We start from the raw sequence: 20,905 nt of genomic DNA, 5'->3' as shown, positions 1-20,905 counted from the left end.
TCCTAGGTATACTGAAAACATATGTTCACACAGAAACTTGTCCAGAAATGTTCATAACAGCACTTTTCAAAATAGCTAAAAAGTGGAAACTTCCTAAATATCCATCAATTGATGGATACACAATTGTAGTATATCCATTCAATGGAATATTATTCAGCCATAAAAATGAATGATACATTCTGTAACATAAATGAACCTTGAAAACATCATACAAAGTGAAAGAAGCCACACACAAAACACCACATAGTATATGATTCCACTTATATGAAATGTCCGGAATGGACAAATTTATGGAGACAGAAAATAGATTAGTGGTTTCCAGGGGCTGGAGTGTGATTGCTTAATGGGTACGATGTTTCCTTTTAGAGTGATGAAAATGTTATGGAATTACACAGTGCTGATGGTTTCAGAACCTGGTCAATATACTAAAAACTACTCGAATGTATACTTTACAGGAGGAATTTTAAAGCATGTGAATTTACCTCAATTAAAAAATATATAAAGAGTTGTAGATGCTATGCCTCACGTTACTACTGCAAAATCTTATTAACCCAAAATCTTTATGATATACAGATCCCATTTAAAAAATGTTTTAGCATAAGAACTGCACATGTGGACTTCCCTGGTGGCGTAGTGCTTGGGAGTCTGCCTGCCAATGCAGGGATCCCTGGTCCAGGAAGATCCCACATGCCACGGAGCAACTAAGCCTGTGTGCCACAACTACTGAGCCTGCGCTCTAGAAGCCACAACTACTGAGCCCGTGTGCCACAACTACTGAAGGCCGTGTGCCTAGAGCCCGTGCTCCACAAGGGAAGCCACCATAATGAAAAGCCCATGCACCACAACAAAGAGTAGCCCCTTCTCACCCCAACTAGAGAAAGCCCACGTGCAGCAACGAAGACCCAATGGAGCCAAAAATTAATTAATTAATGTTTTAAAAAAGTGCTTTAAAAAAAAAAGAACTGCATACATTTAATATTATGTTTAATTATTATACAATAACAAGCAAAAACACTGTAGACAACTTTAATTAGACAGCTTTTAGAAATAATTATTTTTTGCATACTTAAGAAGTTACAGCAAACAGAATTAAACTATATGAATCTAACTCTGTGGAAACAACTTTAATCCATTTCCATAGAGGAATAGGGCCATAGGAAACTAGGATAAGTGGGGAACACTAGCCTTTTGCAAAAGATTGATAAAATTTAAACAACTGCCAATTACTTTCTTACAATTACTGAAAATCTATTTATTAATACCTGGAAAATTTGGTGATCCCACTATTTTCATTGAATCTTGGGTCAAGTGAATACCTCTTGGTAATTGAGCCAAATATCCCACTATCAAAAACAAAAAGAACAGCATTAATCAACAATCTGGCTCATTACAAATTTCAAGACATTCGAATAGGATAGTATCGCAGTATATTTGATGTTTGTTGAAGGGGAGCCATAAATCAATATCCTCTGATACCTGGTATCTCTGTTCCAGCTCTATTCCCTTCATACGCTCCAATGAAATTAACATACCCACCGCTTTCCCTATTATGTCTCACCTTCAGATTTTTCTACATCCACTTAGAATACTCTCAACAAGTCCAAATCCCCACCCTTCAAGACACAAATCACAAGTCCCTCCTCCCTCAAACCTTCTGTTTGTCCTCATTTCTTACCTCTTTAGTACGTCATCAGCAACACTCACTCTACATTGCATTACAGCTCTTCATGCACAGACATAATTTTCCTTATTTGACTATAAGCTCAATAGTAGGATCAGTGTTTATGTCAACTTATCGAGAATCGATATCTTTTGACTGCCTTCATCCAATTCCCCTCAATCCCGCCTCTGGTAACCACAAATCTGATCTCTTTTGCCATGAGTTTGTTTGTTTTTGAAATATAATTGTCCCACAACACTTTGTTAGTTCCTGTTATACAACATAGTGCTTTGATGTTTCTATACATTTTGAAATGATCACCACGGTTAGTCTAGTTATGATAAGTCATCATATAAAGACATTACATTGCTATTGACTATATTCCCCACACTGTACATTTCAAACTTGTGACTCATTTATTTTGCAACTGGAAGTTTGTACCGCTTAATCTCCCTCACCTACTTCTGTCCCCTTTGGCAAACACCTGCTTGTTCTCTATCTATAACTCTGTTTATGCTTTGATATGTTCGTTCATTTGTTTTTTTAGATTCTACATACAAGTGAGATCATGTGGCACTTGTCCTTCTCTTATTTCACTTAGCATAGCACCCTCTAGGTCCATCCTTGTTGTCACAAATGACAAGATTTCATCATTATTTTATGGCTGAGTAGGAGTCCACTGTATGTACCTATTATCTTCATTATCCATTCATCTATTGATGGGCACTCAGGTTGCTCCCATATCTTGGCTACTGTAAATAGTGCTACAATGAACACAGGGATGCATATATCTTTTCTAATTAGTGTTTTTGTTTTCTTCAGATAAATCCTAGGAGTGATATTGTTGGATCATATGGTAGCTCTATTTTTAATTTTTTGAGGACCCTCCATACTGTTCTCCATGGTGGCTGCGTCAATTTACATTCCCACCACCAGTGCAGGAGGGTTCCCTTTTCTCCACAGCCTATCCAGCACTTGTTATTTGTTGCCTTTTTGATAATAGCTATTCTAACAGGTATGAGAATGGTATCTCATTGTGTTTCAGACTTGCATTTCCCTGATGATTAGTGATGTTGAGCATCTTTTTCACATGCCTATTGGCCATCTGTATGTCTTCCCTTGGAAAAAGGTCTATTCAGATCCTCTGTCCATTTTTTAACTAGACTGTTGTTTTTTGATGTTGAGTTGTTTGTATATTTTGGATATTAACCCTTATAGGATATATTCTTTGCAAATATCTTCTCCCATTCAGTAGGTGGCAGTCAAAACGTACAAATTTCTAGTATTAAGATAAGTACATACTTGGCATGTAATAAACCATATGATAACATAAATTATTATGATAAACAAATGATTAGTATAATTAACACTGCTGTATGTTACATATGCATTGTTAAGAGTTAATCCTAAGAGCTCTCAACACACGAAAAAAAATTTTTTCTATTTCTTTAATTTTCTACCCATATAAGATGATGGACATTCCCTCACTTATTGTGATAATCACTTCATGGATGTATGTAAGTCAAATCCTTATGTTGTACACCTTATAATTATACAGTGCTGTATGTCACTTATACTTCAATAAACTGGAAGAAACAAAGTATGTTCCTTAACCTGGAGGGACACAGGGATGGGAAGCAGAAGAGGAAGTTAGGGCCAGACTGGGGAGCTCTTTGTAAGCCATCCTTTGACTCTGCCAAAAACCAGCAAGCAAAAAAAAGATTTAATCAAGAAAAAATAACCTGTCAAGCCACTTGTACCTTGCACATAGCAAATATTAAATAATAATTGTTAAATATGATATATTCTGATGTTGTTCAGTCCTCGCTGAACAACGTGAATGTTGATGGACACATGAGTGTGCACAGACAAGTGGCAGGAGCAGCACAAAAAATGCAACAAAGCTGACCCAAATCTTCTTTGCTGTTTAACAGAGAGTAGGTACAGAACCAAGAAGAGTATGCTATTCAAAGTCAGATGACCTGGATTTAAATCCCAACTTCCACTAACGAGTCTTAAGAAAGTCAATTAAAACTCCAGGAGCTTCAGTTTTCTCATCTGCAAAATGAGACTAAATTCCAGATTTAGAGTTTTTGTAGGAACTGAATGGACTATCGTATATACTATAAAACGCAACATAAATGTTGCTTCACTATTCATACCTTACATATTAAGATACTGCATTCTTAGTCTACTTCTTATATCCTCAGGCCTGATCTTGTTCTTGGATCAAAAGACAACACACACACACACACACACACACACACACACACACACGAGTCGTACCTAGCATAAGATCATGGGCCGTGGTCAAGAAGCATCCTTCTCCTACGGGGTAATTAACAGCTATCAGCTAGTCTCTACTTAAACTAGAATGACCTTTGGACTTTGGCATATTTTGTAATGTCTCTTCACTCCATTCTTTCCATTCTCCTCCTATCCCCTGTCTACCTCCGCAGCCCTTCCTCATTCATATTCTTGGAGGGCTTCTTTTGTCATTGCCCCTTTTCTGCACAAATTGTATTTTAAACAAACCCTCTTTTGGTGCTTTCTATGATTCAGTTCTGGGAGATACTTTATTTCTAAAATGTCTAAAACTTGAACGCAAAATAACTTTATTTCTAAAAAGTCTAAAACTTGAACGCAAATAACGCAGCCAAACCTTTCTAGTTAAATGATGACCGTTAAATTAAGCACTCCCTTCGGTATCTTAACTCTATTTTGAAAACATGAGAAAGTATTTCGGATCTCTGAATCAAAAGGAGGCAAAAAACGGCGGCAGCAGAATGTCAAAACTTTAAGTTGCCAGTCTTTCCTGTACTTTATAGCTAAAACCAATAGATGGAGCTCCAGGACCACGGGAAATGAGGAAAGGCGGCGGGACGTCTACTCATTTCAAAATACACTGAAATCCTGAGACCCGTACGTCGTGGAAAGCTGGCAAAGGACCCGGGGGCTGATAAGGGGCTTGTTAACAGCCAATTTAATCTCAAGCCTTGAGCTGTGGGGTGTTTGAATTACCTCGCCCGTCTATACGACATCAATGTGCCCAGTCCTGCCATTAAATTCAAGAGCGGGACCAGTGATACAGGCTTTCCCATCAGCGGACGCACGTGACACACAGAAACCTCCGGGAGCTGCGGTCCGGAGCCGCCCTCCGCCGCCTCACCTGACGGGGGCGCCCGCAGCACCAGCGCGGAGAACACCAGGACCACCACGGCCCGGGAGAGCGGGAAGCCCGCGGCCCGGGACCGCCGCCAGCCCCGCCGCGCTCGGCAGGGGGCCGAGGCCTCCATCCACCCGCCGCCGCCGCCGCCGCCGCCGCCGTCGCCAGCCGACACAGCGTAGAAGGTCGTTAGGCAGCTCGCGCCCACCCGCCAGCCAGCGGACCGGAAGGGGGGCCGGAAAAAGGGCCAACCACTTCCGGCAGGGCGGGGGGCGGGCTGGACGGGTAGTGGAGGCCTGGGGGGCGCGAAGTCTCCCGCCGTCAGGACCCAGCCGTCGCGCAGGCAACCCGGAAAAGCATAGGTGGACCTGTTGGAAAGTTGGGGAGCCGCATAAGAGTCGCGGGGCAGAGGGACGGGCTGGCCGAGTCTGAGTGTTGAGGCCAACTCTGGACCACAGGGCGAGGGTCACGGGAGTGAAGGCTGGTCCAGACCCGAGAGGAATGCCTCTCTCTCCCGACGTCGGGCTGCTGACTACCTACGGATTTATGGGACGCAACTGGGCGATGGATGCAAGGTCCAGCCACCAGGAATGGAAGTGGGCCTTGAGCCCCAGGAAGAGGCTGGGCGGGAAAAACGAGACAACAGCCTTAGATGGAATGGACCGCTCAGCCCGAAAGATGGTCTTTTATCACCTGAGTTCAGAAAGATGCATAAAACCACCCGTCTGCCTACATGGGCGTTTATAGCCAGAACGTGTTAGAATACTCTGCGTTTCTGCGGTGGGAAGGATTCACTTCATGTGAAGGGAGCTACGATACAAGTAAATCTTACCCAGGTGGTACAAGTACATAGGACAATGAAGTTTAAGCAACAGAAGACAGAATGCCCAATAACCCTGTGTAATCAGAAGAAATGAGTGGTCCAGGTGGTCCAAAAGCCATCACTGGGTGTCCTTCTCTCCAGACGAGGGTTTTCGAACTGACAGCCTGAGCACCCACCTGAGTCCACCTTCCCGCTTGTTCGGTGGCGTATCTCGCACATCAATGCCTTCAGATGTATCTTGTTTGTGCCACAGAGAGCATCACCCCTTGCTGTCTTTCAGCTGGCCTGCTTTACCAACTATGTCTTCACAGCTAGAATCGTGTCTGTTTTGCCACCATGTTAACCTCAACTCCTGGGATAGTTCCTGGTATAAAGTAAGCATTCAAATAACCCGTTTATTTATTTATTTATTTTTTTTTTTGCGGTACGCGGGCCTCTCACTGTTGTGGCCTCTCCCGCTGCGGAGCACAGGCTCCGGATGCGCAGGCTCAGCGGCCATGGCTCACGGGCCCAGCCGCTCTGCGGCATGTGGGATCTTCCCGGACCGGGGCACGAACCCGCGTCCCCTGCATCGGCAGGCGGACACTCAACCACTGCGCCACCAGGGAAGCCCCCGTTTATTTTTAAAAAAAGAAAAGAACAGAAAACATCTAGCAGAAAGGAAGGAGAGTTCATTTTGGACCAGGACCAGGATGAAGACATTTCTTAAGGATTACATAAATATCCAAAGTCCTTGGTTCTTATTAACAAAGGAAATTGAAATTTCTGCTTATTTCTTGAGTTTTCTGGCTATCTTTATGCATGTGCTAATTGGTAAAATGTATCCAGTACAGTTTATTCTACTGAGTAGATTTACTTCTTTAGGAATCCTTTCTAATCTGTATAAAGTCTTGAATTGAGTACAGCCTGTTCAGGCATGTCTTAGTAAAGAGACCTGCATGATTTAGACCCAGCCAGCATTTTGGTCAAGGTCTTGCACTTCCTTTGAGCACACCTAGTAAACAAATTTTACTGAATAGTGCCCAATAAATCACTGTACTTGTCTGGATATATATTCTGCTAAAATTCCTTTTAATTTTTATAAACAAGTCAACCTGCACAACATGATTTTTACCAAATGAACTTTGGACTGTGGACTTATAGAGAATAAAGGGCAAGAGAGGACTGTTCAGACCATGCTAAATCTTGAAATCTCTGTTTTCTGTAATTCAGTCCCTCCTGCCTTGTCTGCAGTGTAAATTCCTAATATTCAACCTGAGAATAAGAAGTAATATTGGAGATCTTAGTTAATGTAATGGTGTGATTCTAAAGATGGAAAGCTGATTGCTGAAAATCAAAAAGAAAGTGGGTCTGTTATTCGTATTTGCACTTTTAACTCCAGTAGGGATGGTGTTAGCTTTTGTGCCCAAATTCTACTGTCTGGAATTCCTTTGATAGCAGTTTTCGTGCAAGACCAAGTTACCTAGTTGAAATGAGCTTTTAAATGAACAGTATATTGATGATGTCTTTTTTTGCATTGAGCTAATAGCTGCTACTTACTGTAGTTTCCTGAAATGAGATTAAGAACTTCATTGCTCTTACTCTGCCATCATGGTAGCAAAAAGGTAGGTAAGCATAATGTAGGGCACGTAAAAGATGAACCTGTACCTTGACTATAAATTGCAAGTTACTTTCCTTAAAAATTAGATACATTGATTTAACTGTAATGTAATACATGTTCATTTTTTGCACTGCATTTAAATTTACAATTTATATAGGCAGTGTGTTTTGTACTTTTTTATATCTATCAGGTAAATACTTAAAGTATATCAGAGATATGTTTTAAAAAATATATTGCCTCTTCATTAACTGCTTTATTTATACCCTTTACTGAATCTCATTTACCCATAAAGTATCAACTTATGGAAAAATTAAAAAATGAGCACAGTTTTCCTGAGCATTGCTGAGGAAACTGTCATGGAGATTTTACTGACAAGTCTGTTTTTGTTTTTCCTAAGAATTAAATTATGATGTATCTAATAAATGGTCCAATGTGTTAGAGTTCTAGCTGTTGCCAAGCAACATGGGCTCTGTTTCGTTTAGTTTTTTCTGTTCTGATCCCTTACTTCCTTTGATGGAGAAAAAATATTTACCTTAAAACTTTTTTAAAAGAAGAAACTCTATTGACATTGAGAAAGCCAAATCAATAACTATGTTAGGTTAACCAATCGTCAGTGGTTAGAAATATAAGAGTTTTATAAAGAGAAAGACTTCAGAAGCAATTAATATACAGTCACCCACAATTTTAAAGAGAAAGGCCGTATATATGGATTCACAGCACACACCTGGAAAGATAAGTATCTCTGAAGGATCTTTCCTTTCAAGAACAAAGGCTGTTGAGAATATAGATTACCCACACTATCATGCTCTCTTACGAAAACTGAACATGCCTTTTGTGAAAGGAGTTGAGGACAGACATGACTGTAACAGAATTGAAAAGAAAGGCAACCCTACTTTTCTTAAATTTCACCCTTATCCCCCTTCAGTCCTGCCAGACTATCATTTACACTATCCTTATCCCACACCGTATGGGCCAGATTATCCATTATTTCCACTTCGGGATGATGTACCCTTAGGTGACACCTGTTCAGGGTTTGTGAGTCCTGGTGGTGATGCTGACTTAAAGCCTGGCATTGGCAGAACCATACCAAGCTTGGTAGATTTCAGTGATGTGAAACCTCAACATCGAGTTCCCAGGCCAGACACAGGATTTCAGATGACATTAAAAAGGAAAAAAATGTTACTAGAAGAACTAAAACAAGACAGGAGATGGAATTCCAGGGCAGTACCAGACATTTCCATCAGAGCAAGACTTGGAGGTAAATGAAGTGACATGGGCTTTGTAATTTTTAAACACTCAAATGAGAGAGAAGAGCATGGATCTAAGATTTAGCAGTTCATTTGACATAAAATTGTAAAAGACCAAATAAGGAATTCTTATTTTTAAATTATGGATTGTAAGGAAAAAGTAATAAGATGATAAGCCTTTTTAAAACCTGTTTGTAAAAAAAATAGTTGGTTTTCAAAAAATATTCATCAGTATGTGGCCAACACAAAGTATATGTCAGATAATTTATTCTAAACACACAGATAACCTAATTTTGCCACAAAGGAATTTATATTTAACTTTGATAATTGTGTATCATGCCTCCTTATCTGTCTCTGTCCTTTGAAAAAATTAATTTGCTGATGATTATCAAAGAGTTAGGTTACAGGAGCTGAAATGCAATGCGAAAGTAGTTGAAAGTAAATTTTGGGGTCTTGTAAGAACAGGAGCTGAAGAGAGGCAACCCCTGCATAAATAACTCCACCACATTACTGGAGGCAGAATTTGATGAACACTCACTGACTGCTGCACCTTTTGGTTTCTCTGTAAGAACTCCCAGAGGGTGTCACAAGCCTGGCCCAGAAGTGGTGAGAAACTTCCAGAAGAAATCCACGGGCAGTGTTCCTGTATGGAATGTGCCTCGTAGGCAGGGAGTGAAAAGAGATTAACGTGTTTGAGCATGTGGGAAAAGCAAAGACCAAGTGCTATAGCAAGAGATGCTGAGCTTGCTCTAGCCTTAAGAGGCTGCGCCCTCTTCACCACTCCTCTGCAGTGCCCCGCCACAGACCAGAAGCCTAGGGAGGCTGTGTGGAGGAACAGTGACATCATTGTTTTTGGAGCAGTGGAAGCTCATGGTTCCTGCCACTCCTCCATGAAGAGAGGCCATAGGCACTTGGGACTAGGAAGGGAGTACGAATCAGGGCAAAGGTAGTAGAAATGCAAAGCCCCACAAAATAATGGTCCCAAGCCACACTCTCCAGATACCCACTCTTGAACAAGAAAAGAACAATTTGATGAGAGATAAGCAAGGGATAAGAACTATGCTTTTAATGTGCACTCCAGTTGTGGCCTCAGCGGGTAGGCTTAGGGAAATTCCTTAGTTTGGAATGTTCACGTAAATATATAAATGAGGTCCAATAACATTTTAAGAAATAATTATTTTATAATCCATTTGAAATACCATCTAGGGAAATAAGGTATTACTGAGAATCAAATGCAATTCACATTGAAGGAACCATTGATGAGTTCAGGCCAGTCTTACAGCCATAGTACAGTTTTCACTGATTCTGAACTAGTGACCAATTGTCTGATCTGTCCAGAAAGGAGCTTGAGCTCAATCTTTTGTTAATGTTTCAATGTACACTAATAGTCATTTTCAAGAACTCTTCTTTAAAGGAATCGAAGTCATTTTTCACTGTAGTCCTATTTTAGACAAGTATGACACTTAGCTTGTAAGCAGAAAATCCCAACCTAGTGTAATTTTTAAGAACAATATTGATTTGTTTTTGTAAGTTTTCCTAAGAGTGAACTGTCAAAGCATTCCAACAAATTAGAGGTGAAGAAGCTAACTTATGACTGAGATAGGGATAACAGACATTGCACCAACAGTTCAGAACCAAATATAGAGCTCATCTAGCCTCTATTTCACTGCCTAGATCAGTACAGCAGAATGCAGAAGATAGGCTCTAGAGTGAGACTGTACTCTATTCCTGGCAGGAAACTTACTTGCACCATGACCCAGGACTCGTTGCTAATCTCTATGCCTGTGTATCCTTACTTATAAAATTCAGATACTAGTTATAATTTACAATAGCAAGGGCTATTTACCGTTATTCATGTAAAAATATCTGACAAAGGAATGAACCAATAACATTTGTTAGATGTTGTAAAGTTAAACAAAGTCATGTTAAGTTAAAGTCCAGAATTTTCAGTTCCTTCATACATAAATTGTCTTATAAAATTGTAGGAATTGAATGAATTAAGATGGGTAAAATACTTAGCAAAATTTGTGGAACCTGGTAAAGCATTTAATTAGTAGTAGGTGTTATGAGCTATTAACAGTTTCAAAGAACAATACTTGAAGTTCAGTGATTGATTTCAATATAATTTGGCCTATGCTTTCAGTGATTCTGGAAATAATCATTAATTATAAATAAATACTTGCAGTTTTTAGCAAACCTAAATACACATAATTTCTCATACATTCTGATAAAGAAGGATATCTTCTCAGAATTAATTATATCACACACCATTATGCTTTTCAGTGGACTTTCATAAATATCAAAACAAGATCCTGAAAGATTATATCACTGATTTTTTGTCCTATTTCAACCTTATCTAGACATTTAACGGTGGTCAGTTGTTTTTTGTTCCTAGTTCCATCCTGTCATGGGAGCCACACCCTCATGGCCTCATCTGAACCTAATTATCCAAAGGCCCCACCTCCAAATACCATCATATTGGGGTAGGGGCTACAGCATATGAATTTTGGGGTACACACCCTCAGTAACAACCATCTTAACCATTTTTAAGTGTGTAATTCATTGGTGTTAAGCACATTATTTTGCAGCCATCACCACTGTCTGTCTCCATAACTCCTTCCATCTTACCAAACTGAAATGCTATATCCATCAAATACTAACTACCTTTCCCTCCTTCCTCTCAACCCCTAGCAATCATTTTACTTTCTTTCTCTATGAATTTGACCACTTTAGCTACCTCGTATGAGCAAAATCATACAGTATTTGTCTTTTTGTGACTGGCTTGTTTCACTTAGCATAGTGTCCTCATGGACAGCAGTGTTCTTGCTGTAGCATATGTCAGAATTCCTTCCTTTTTAAGGCTGAATAATTTTCCATTTTATGTATATACCACGTTTTGTTTATCCTTTCATCCATCAATGGACACTTGGGTTGCTTCACATTTTAGCTATTGTGAATAATGCTGCTATGAACGTGGGTGTACAGATATCTCTTCAAGATCCCATTTCTGTTCTTTGGGGTATATACGGAAAGGTGGAATTGCTCAATGGTAATTCTGTGTTTAATGTTTTGAGGAACCAGCTATTGTTTTCCACAGTGGCTAATCCATTTTACATTGCCACACACTGTATTAACGCACAATTACAATTCCTTACATTCAAGGAATAAACCCCACTTGGTCATGGTGTATAATCCTTTCAAATGTGTGTTAAATTCTGTTTTCTAGTATTTGAGGATTTTCGCATCAGTATTCATCAGGATATCGGTCCATTTCTTCTTGTGTCTTTGTCTGGCTTTGGTATCAGTTGGCCTTATGGAATGAATTTGGAAGTGTTCTCTTCAATTTCTTTGGAAGAGCTTGAAGTGGATTAGTGTTAATTCTTTTTTAAATATTTTGTAGATTTACCAGTGAAGCCATCTGATCTGGAGCTTTTCTTCATTGGGAGTTTTGATTACTGATTCAATCTCCTTATTAGTTATAGGTCTGTTCATATTTTCTGTTTCTTCATGATTCAGTCTTGGTAGGCTATGTGGTTTTAGGAATTTGTCCATTTCATGTAGGTTATATAATCGTTTGGTGTACAACTGTTCATAATACTTTCTTATAATCCTTTTTTATTTCTGTAAAATTGTTGGTTCTAAACCTCAGGAGTTCCCCAGGTGAGATCCAAAACTGGCCCCTGTACTCACAGGGCAAGGAGAAAGAGGCAGACTCTCCAGACGGGTAGGTGGCAGGTTTAATTACCAAGGAAACTTACTTATGCTTGTCTTAGGTGCCTTAAGATGAGTAGATCTCTGCACCCACCCTCCAGAATCTTCAAGTTTATGTAGAGGACTTAACAGGGTTCAGTCACGTATACTGTCCAGATGGTCTCAACGAAGCGTTACTCTCTCAAGGCTGTGTTCGTGAAACAGCTCCTCCTGTGGGAACAGTGGGCAGAACATACATTCATTTCAAGGACAGAGGAGGGGGTAGGAGCCTCTGATTGCCTGAGTTCAGCTCATGGCTCAGTGGGTGGTCACGTCCTCTCAATGACCTCCAGCAAAAATCAGTTGTAATGGCCCTTCTTTCATTTGTGATTTTAGTTATTTGAGCCTTCTTTCTTTTTCTCTGAGTCAGTCTAGCTAAATGTTTGTCAATTTTGTTGATCTTTTCAAGAACCAACTCTTGCTTTCATTGATTTTCCCTATTGTTTTTCTATTCTCTATTTTGTGTCTTTCTGACCTAATCTTTATTATTTTCTTTTTTCTGCTAGCTTTGGGTTTAGTTTGTTCTTTTTCTAGTTCTTTAAGGTGTAAATTTAGGTGGTTGATTTGAGATATTTCTTCTTTAATACAAGCATTTATACCTATGAGTTTTCCTCTTAACACTACTTTTGCTGAACCCCATTACTTATGTTTTTGTTTTCATTTGTCTCAAGATAATTTCTAATTTACCATGTTATTTCTTCTTTAATCCAATGGTTAATTAGGGGTGTGGTGTTTAATTTTCATATATCAGTTTTTAATTTTATTCCAGTCTATTGATTTCTAGTTTCATTCCATTGTGTTCAGAAAGTATTAATATATTTTACATGCTTTCAGTCCTTTTAAGTTTACTAAGACTTGCTTTGTCACCTATAGTATAGCCTAGAGAATGTTCTAAGTGCACCTGAGAAAAATGTGTATTCCGCTTGGGTATTCTGTTGGTTTGAGTGTTCTGTAAATGTCTGTTAGGTCAAATTGTTGTTTAAGTCCTCTACTTCCTTGCTGATCTTTGTCTGGTTGTTCTATTCATTATTGAAAGTAGGTACTAAAGTCTTCAACTGTTATTGTAGGGCCGTTTCTCTCTTCAATTCTGTCAATATTTGTATCATGTATTTTGAAGGTTGGATGTTTGGTTCATATAAATAAAATAGAGAATAGAAAAACAGCAGAAAAAATAACCTAAACCTAAAGTTGGTTCTTTGAAAATATCAACATAATTAACCTACCTTTTGCTATATTGAGAAAGAAAACTCAGGGAAGACCACTCACAAAGGGTATTTCAGATGTTAAAAAAAAAAACCTGTCTGCAACCATTAGAGGAGAGACAACACATGAATAAAAAAAAATACATAGAATAGTCCTTGAATCTTTCTTCTAAGGTTTTGGCTTCCTTAAAAGCACCTTGTTATGGAAATGTTTTATAATAAAAATAATAAGGCCTATGGGAAAATAGTGTTCATGGTAGATTGCTCCAAACTCATACAGTTTCATGGGTTACACACAAAACCCATTCACTGTAAAAATACGATCACAGTTTTAAACATGTTAAATCTCTAATAAATGAAATACTTTTGTCAAGGAAATAATACAGTGCTTTCCTTGACAAAACACTTGATATTTGTTTGGTGGCATGAAAGCAATGAAGTGAGACTGTGGGTTATGAAGGAGAGGTGTGTAATAGCTGTTCCCAAAAGTGGCTTTTGGCAGCTCACCCCTTCCTGCGTGTGCCTGCCACTTTTCCTACCATAAAATGAGGTCTGTTTCCTTCTCACATTGACTCTGGGCTTGGACATATGAGTGGCTTTAGCCAATAAGATATTAGCAAGCATGATGCAAGTGGAGGCCTGGTAAGTACTTGCACATTGAGATTGGTCATTTAGGGATTGTTCCCCTGGAGTTTCAGTCACTATTTTGTGAGAGACCCAACCTAGATCCAGAGGGGAAGAAAAATAAGGCATTGGTCATCAGGCCCAGCTGAGCTCCCAGCTAGCAGTCAATACCAACTTGCCAGCCACGTGAGTGAGGTCATTTTGAACTAGCTATCGGAGCTATGCCTTATGACAGAACAATTCAGAGGCCCAGTAGATGATGAATGGTTGTTTTAAGCTGCTAGGTGTGAGGTTATTTTGCAGCACTAGTTACTGAAACAAGGTAGAAGAAAGGATGTCATCATACTTAGATGTAAGCGTAGTGCCCCTGAGGTATATAGTTGTAATTCATTGCCCTGTTTACTTCTACTCTGGCTTACAGTCAAAATTTTAGTTTTCTTGTTTTTCTACTTTCCTTTTTATTTTTTTCTAAGTAACTGCTAGAATGGCTTCAAATCAGAGGATACCAAAAAGCACCATATTGCTGCTGATGGCATGAGAATCTACTGGAGGGTTTTCTTTGGCCAGCTGAGTCACAAACAGAATTATCCTTCTTCTCAAAACTGAAAAGATCATGGAATTCAGCACGGCCTCTCTCACTCTGCCTTGGCCTCTTGCCTTCGCTTCTGTATTAGTTTTCTCTTGCTGCTATAACAAACTGCCACAAACTTAGCACCTTTAAACAAAGGCCATTTATTACTGACAAGTTTGTGGGTCAAAAACCTGAGCGGGCTTAACTCTGTTCTCTATTTGAGATCCAACCGCCAAAGTCAAGGTGTGCTCTTTGTTCATATCTGGAGGGTCTGGGGAGAAATCTACTTTGGGGCTCATTCTAACTGTGCAGAATACAGTCCCTGACATCTGAGGCGCCCGTTTCCTTGCTCTCTGGCAGCAGGGGATGCACTCTGCTCCTGGAGTCTCCTCACATGGCCTGCTCCATCTTTACAGTCAGCAGTGCTGTGTCAAGGCCTTCTCACATGCTACTCTCTCTCACTTACCTTCAGAATCCACAGAGGGTCCCCCATTCTCCAGCCCTTCATTGCCACTTCTGAGTTTGCAGGTTCTGTCCTGCTTGGTCAAATATTGACTGAATCAGCATCATCATTATGAAGATGATGTTACTACGTTACTACTATAGGTACTAATAATGTTACAACTACTAACTGATACTGTTATAAACTGCATGCCAGAAATTTGCCAATTCCGTTAAATACATTAATGGTAGTTTTTACAACCCTGACAGCAATCATTAAAGGTAAGAAAAATAAGACTCAGGGGGGTCAAATAATTCACGAGGTCACAGTGGTACCTTAGCCAGGAAGTATATACATTATTAAGCCGCAAGTATTGCTGTAGGCTCTTATGGAGCTTCACCAGATTGCTATCCATGGTGACCAGGGTGCTCCTGTGTTATCCCAAATCCCTGTCACAATTCATCTCACCTATGCTTAGATATCTCTGTACTGTCCAGCTAGCTCCCAGTTTTAACATTTTAGTTCATCTTTTGCTGAGTTAGATTAACTCATGGGGCAAAGCTAAAAAGTGGAGGACCAAGTTAGAAGAACCCATGCGGTAGGAAAAGGATCTCTGTGGTACAACCGTTATCTTCACCTACACTAGTCCCCTGTCCAAACCAGAGTAATTTGCCAAAGTTATCAGTCTCTCTTATTAAGACTTACCGAGGAGGATAGGTCCAAGGCTTTCATGTCCTGACATTGGCCTACCTCGTTTGTTCATCTTCCACCATTCCCTGGCTGCCATTTCAAGACGTAGCTATACCCAACCTTCAGTAAGAGTTGTGATGCTGCTCTCACAGGGCAAGCCTACCATTGTACATACTGTTCCCGCATCTGGAATGACTCTTCTTCCTCCACTTCCCCTTTGTTATCCAAGTCATACTCAATTGTCAAGATGAGGTCAGGTCTTATCTTCAGGAAGATGTTCCTAACTCCCTACAATCTGGCTGGATTAGATGTCCCTCCTCTGCACTCCCACAGCACTCAGAGCTCAACAGTGATCACAGTCACCACATTGTACTGAAATTATCTACTTACATGTCTGTCTTTTCCATTTGTTCATGAGCACCTCAAAACCAGGAAACCTGTTTTCCATCTTTATACATTCATCTGCTTTCATTTGTGGTGAGGTAAATATTTGTTGAAGGCAGCTTTTATATTTGCCCATCTCTTATCATTAGGTTGAATTATCTACATAGTAAACTCCTTTGTGTCACCACCATCCCCAACCTGTCTGCATGCACATGCACATGCACAGATTAATAATGCCCGAGAGATCTCTTCCAATAATAAATAATAAACAACAAATAATTGTACACTATTTAATTAATCTAACTCATAAATTCCAGAGCGCTTCTGTTCTCACTGCTGAGAAAAGTTGTTAGATAATCCATGGAAAAATCAATACCACACAGTTTAGCTTTCTAGTAGGAAGTATTTCTGGTGGAAGAAGAAATTCCTATTGCATTGTGTACATTTGTATTTCTTACGTATGTACCCAAAGCACATACATTTTTGTTTTCAGGTTGGACAAGCCCACTGAGAGTTACTGCCTTAAAACCTCATCATGAAGAATACTCAGTAAATCACCTATATACATTTGATGAGAAAGCAACATGTACCGTAAGGTTTTCTTACTGCATAGCATTATGTAGTATTTGTAATCAATTTATTTCCTTGTCTGTATTTGATATTTTATGCCCTGTAAAAAATAGCTACGCATACTGAGTGAAGTAAGTCAGATAGAGAAAGAGAAATATCATATGATATTGCTTATATGCAGAATCTAAAAAACAAATGATACAAATGAACTTATTTACAAAACAGAAACAGACTCACAGACTTAGAGAACAAACTTATGGTTACCAGAGGGGAAGGGTGGGGAGTGGGAAGAATAGTTAGGAAGTTTGGGATTGACGTGTACGCACTGCTATATTTAAAATAGATAACCAATAAGGACCTACTGTATAGCACAGGGAACTCTGCTCAGTATTATGTTACAACCTAAATGGGAAAAGAATTTGATAAAGAATAGGTACATGTATATGTATAACTGAATCACTTTGCTGTACATCTGAAGCTAACACAACATTGCCAATCAACTATACTCCAAATATAAAATAAAAAGTTTAAAAAAAATAGCTACCATTTATAAAGTACTCCTTATGGGCCAGGCACTATGTAGAAGTTCACAGTTATTGTATATTATGCATGTCTGTGCATCCCTACAACAGAACAGTACTATGGAAGAAGAATGAGTAGTAGATGATGGTAGTGCCCAACACAGGCCCCTCTACTGGCAAGTGCACCCTCCCCAGTGGCAGTAGGCAATAGCCACTAAATGTCTGCCAGCTGCCAGCTGGACACTGCACCCTCCCACATTGACCACTCAGGCTTTGGCCAATGACTGACTTCCTTGAAGAAACAGAATAAAGTTAGATTTCAGCTGAAACCACATTCCCACTGGTGTGTTTTCCTTGTCGTATCCTACACTTCACCTAGAGCACTCCCACCATGTATTAATTGAACAAAACTTGTGTTTAAGTCCCTGCTTCTGGACAAGACAGTGTTGTTATCCCCATCTTATTTGAGAAATCTGAAGTCCTGTGATGTTAAGCAACTGACTTTTGACCACAAACTTTAAACCGGGATGTATGTCTGAATCATCCTATATGGATTAATAGATTCTAAACCCGTGGTATTTAAATTACTTGAAGACTCCCCAAGGAATACATAGATATGACAAGGGACTGAAAAAAAAAAACAGCTTTACTGAGGTATGTTTTACACACCATAAAGTTTGCCCATTTAAAGTGTTCAATTCAGTGGGGTTTTTTTCTTCATTCTTTTAGGATATTCACTGAGTTGTACAACCATTGCCACAATCTAATTTTAGAACTCTTTCATCACTCCAAAAAGAAACCCATGCCTATTAGCAGTAAAGATACGGATGCTTTCAAGGAGTCAGTTTCCATTTCTGTTACTCTTGTATGTACTCCTTCCTAAAGTTGATCTGCCTGATGAATTACCTGTACTTAGAGATACAGATTGATTTCTTCTTCTCCCTCTTTCCCCACCTCTCCCTTTGCCTTTTCTAATTTTACCACAAAAAGGAATGGAGCATACCTCCCACAAATCATGTACTAGGGTATATGGCCATGGAATAAAAAGGTCATTCAAAATAAATGTCAACAATGCCTCCTCTACTCAAGATGCCATCCACCCATGCCAGGGCTTCATGTCTTTCTTTGTCTATGCATTTTTCTCTATAAGAAAATTAAAGCATTAGAAATGAGGGAGATGTGACCTGTTTTGAGCTATTCTAAATTCAGATAAAAGGCAGAATTTGTTTACAAGGGTAAAGAAATTTGTTATTTTCACTTATTCCATCTCCAGACTCTTCAAAGAGTCTATTGCTCCTTCTGGTAAGTCCTGTGAAAGCAAATGAAAGGGAACATTATAAGAAATTGAAGGCATTAATGCCTTTTTTTTTTCCATCTAAGGCTGCAAATTTATGGCAAGGCTACATACTTTACTTAGCTATATATTGTAGAATTAGAATTCTGAAGTTTGTGCTTGTCCTGCAAAAGCTTATAGAGCATACTTATTTAAATTTAAAATAAGCTTAGACTTTTATGACAAAATCTTGATATTTTACTACCAGTAGTGGGAGCTAAGTAACATGGGACAGTACTTCCAATGGAAAAACAACTGGATTAACATTTTTTTAATATCAAAAAGCTAATAAGGTGGAGAGAAATTACTGGGCCAGTGAGAGGGTAGAAACTCTAAAATATAAGCTATCACTTAGGGTCACTTCAGCCTTACAGCAATTTGCTGTTCTGGAAAGGGAAACTAAACTTTAACTGAACTTTTCCTAGCCTCGTGGGTATAAAACACCAAACATTAGAATTGGTCTTTGAAAACCACCCACTACACCTGAAGGCTTTCACCTTAGAAGTAAGGGTAGATCAATAGTAAAAAGCCTTGAACAGACTATAGCTGCTTCACAATAAAAGAGAAAAACAAGTCTTGAACTGGTATTAAGGTGATCCTAGATTGCTATCATTCCCAGAATCCAGACATACAAATAAAACTTCTTTGGAGGATGATAGTATGTTAATTACTAAGCCTCAAATTATTTCTGTCAATAACTTTTAAAATATAATGTTTAACACATAATCAACAGTAACCAAATGCATAAAGAGAAAGGACACTGTGAATGAGAATCAGCAGAAATGAGAGAAAACAAAGAGAGACAAAAATTGATTCTAGACGTTGGAAATATGCATAAAATGTTCAAAAAGAAAAAAGATTAAGCTCGAAATTTTTGTAAATAAGTTAGAAATTAGAAAAATGAGAAAAATGTAGTACCAGAACTGAAAAATACAGTAAGCAAAGAATAAGGTAGATGGGTGCTGTAGCAGATTAGACACAGTGAAAGAGAGGAAAATACTCTTGATGATGCACAAATTTACAAAAAGATGGAAAATACCAAAGGGAGAGTAAAAATCATAGAGGATACAGTGAAAAAGAAAAACATATGTTTATTTGGAATTCTAGATGTGTAAGAGAATAGGAGAGAAGCAACATGTGAAGACACAATTATCATATCCACTGCTGTTTATTTATGGAGTTCCCTGCGGCATCCCCTCACATATTCTGCTGTACATTAAGGATTAATTATTAGTAAGCCAATCATGACAGCAGCAGCAGCAGCTGCTGGTGTCAGCCCCAGCACCAACAAAAATGGCAGCAAGAGTCTCAAAAGACAGACAAAGCACAGAAGACACAAAAATGGAAAGAAGGAAATTTTTTTTTAACTTTTTTTTTTTTTTTTTTTTTGGTACGCGGGCCTCTCACCGCTGTGGCCCCTCCCGCTGCGGAGCACAGGCTCCGGACACGCAGGCTCAGCGGCCACGGCTCACGGGCCCAGCCGCTCTGAGACACGTGGGATCCTCCTGGACCGGGGCACGAACCCGCGTCCCCTGCATCGGCAGGCGGACTCTCAACCACTGCGCCACCAGGGAAGCCCAAGAAGGAAATTTTTGCAAGTTATTTCTTCACATTGTTTATGGTAATTGCATTGTTTAGAATCTGGGCATCAGTTGTTATCTTTTGTTAGGTCTTATTGAACATGAAATTCTATGAAATTGAAACATGATATTGTTGGTGATGGAGGATCTTAATGTGAATGATGCTAAAGTATCAGGACATAAAGAGAGATCTCCTTCAATGTTATTAGTCTTGTCAGAAGAAACTAGGAAATATCTAGATTTATTAGTAGAGGTTCCCATTGAATCAGATTCCAAGAGCACTAGAGATGAAGTCAAAGATCAAATTTAATCACTTCTTTATGAAATAGTACACACAAAACATTCAGAGAACAGAGATAGAAGATGTACCAGCAGAAGAATAGCTACTAGAAAATGAATATTTATTAGGAAATTATGTAGATGATAAATTTGAGGACCTGGAAACTAAAACATTTCATAAAGAAATTGAAGCTACCTAACATAGCAGTGGCAGCTTACAAGACTAATCAGGAAGTGGAAGAGAAAAATCCAGATTCCAATGAAAGACTGTGCCATGATACCAATGACATGATAAACCAAGATGATGATGAACAATAATATGAACCACCAGAAAATGGGGAGACATAAATTCAGACCCTGCTAGGAAATATTTAGTTACCTTCTTGAAGCAGAGCAATAGGAAATGACAGATTTCAGAATCTTTGCCCGTAAAACTAGAGGAGGGCCAATCTTATCCACACAT

The 20,905-nt window shown here is 39.1% G+C and overlaps 2 protein-coding genes across 2 annotated transcripts in view; one reads left to right on the top strand and one right to left on the bottom strand.

The window, feature by feature from the left end:
- The window catches only part of ZPBP (zona pellucida binding protein), a 104,313-nt gene extending 99,349 nt beyond the window's left edge, over window positions 1–4,964 (bottom strand). The window contains exons 1-2 of the mRNA XM_032643451.1: window positions 4,830–4,964; window positions 1,263–1,343 (exon numbers count right to left, since the gene is read on the bottom strand). Of these exons, the coding sequence (XP_032499342.1) occupies window positions 1,263–1,343; window positions 4,830–4,956 (208 nt within the window). The 5' untranslated portion in view covers window positions 4,957–4,964. The remainder of the gene's footprint in view (window positions 1–1,262; window positions 1,344–4,829) is intronic.
- Window positions 4,965–5,327: 363 nt separating this feature from the next.
- SPATA48 (spermatogenesis associated 48) overlaps window positions 5,328–20,905 on the top strand; it is a 67,859-nt gene continuing 52,281 nt past the window's right edge. Inside the window, exons 1-3 of the mRNA XM_032642590.1 lie at window positions 5,328–5,507; window positions 7,940–8,507; window positions 16,653–16,750. Coding sequence (XP_032498481.1) covers window positions 5,328–5,507; window positions 7,940–8,507; window positions 16,653–16,750 — 846 coding nt within the window. The remainder of the gene's footprint in view (window positions 5,508–7,939; window positions 8,508–16,652; window positions 16,751–20,905) is intronic.

This window comes from Phocoena sinus, chromosome 9 (assembly GCF_008692025.1).
Source record: "Phocoena sinus isolate mPhoSin1 chromosome 9, mPhoSin1.pri, whole genome shotgun sequence".
Classification (NCBI taxonomy): domain Eukaryota; kingdom Metazoa; phylum Chordata; class Mammalia; order Artiodactyla; family Phocoenidae; genus Phocoena; species Phocoena sinus.
Note: the sequence above shows the minus strand (reverse complement) of the source record. Positions and strands in the feature narration are given on the sequence as shown.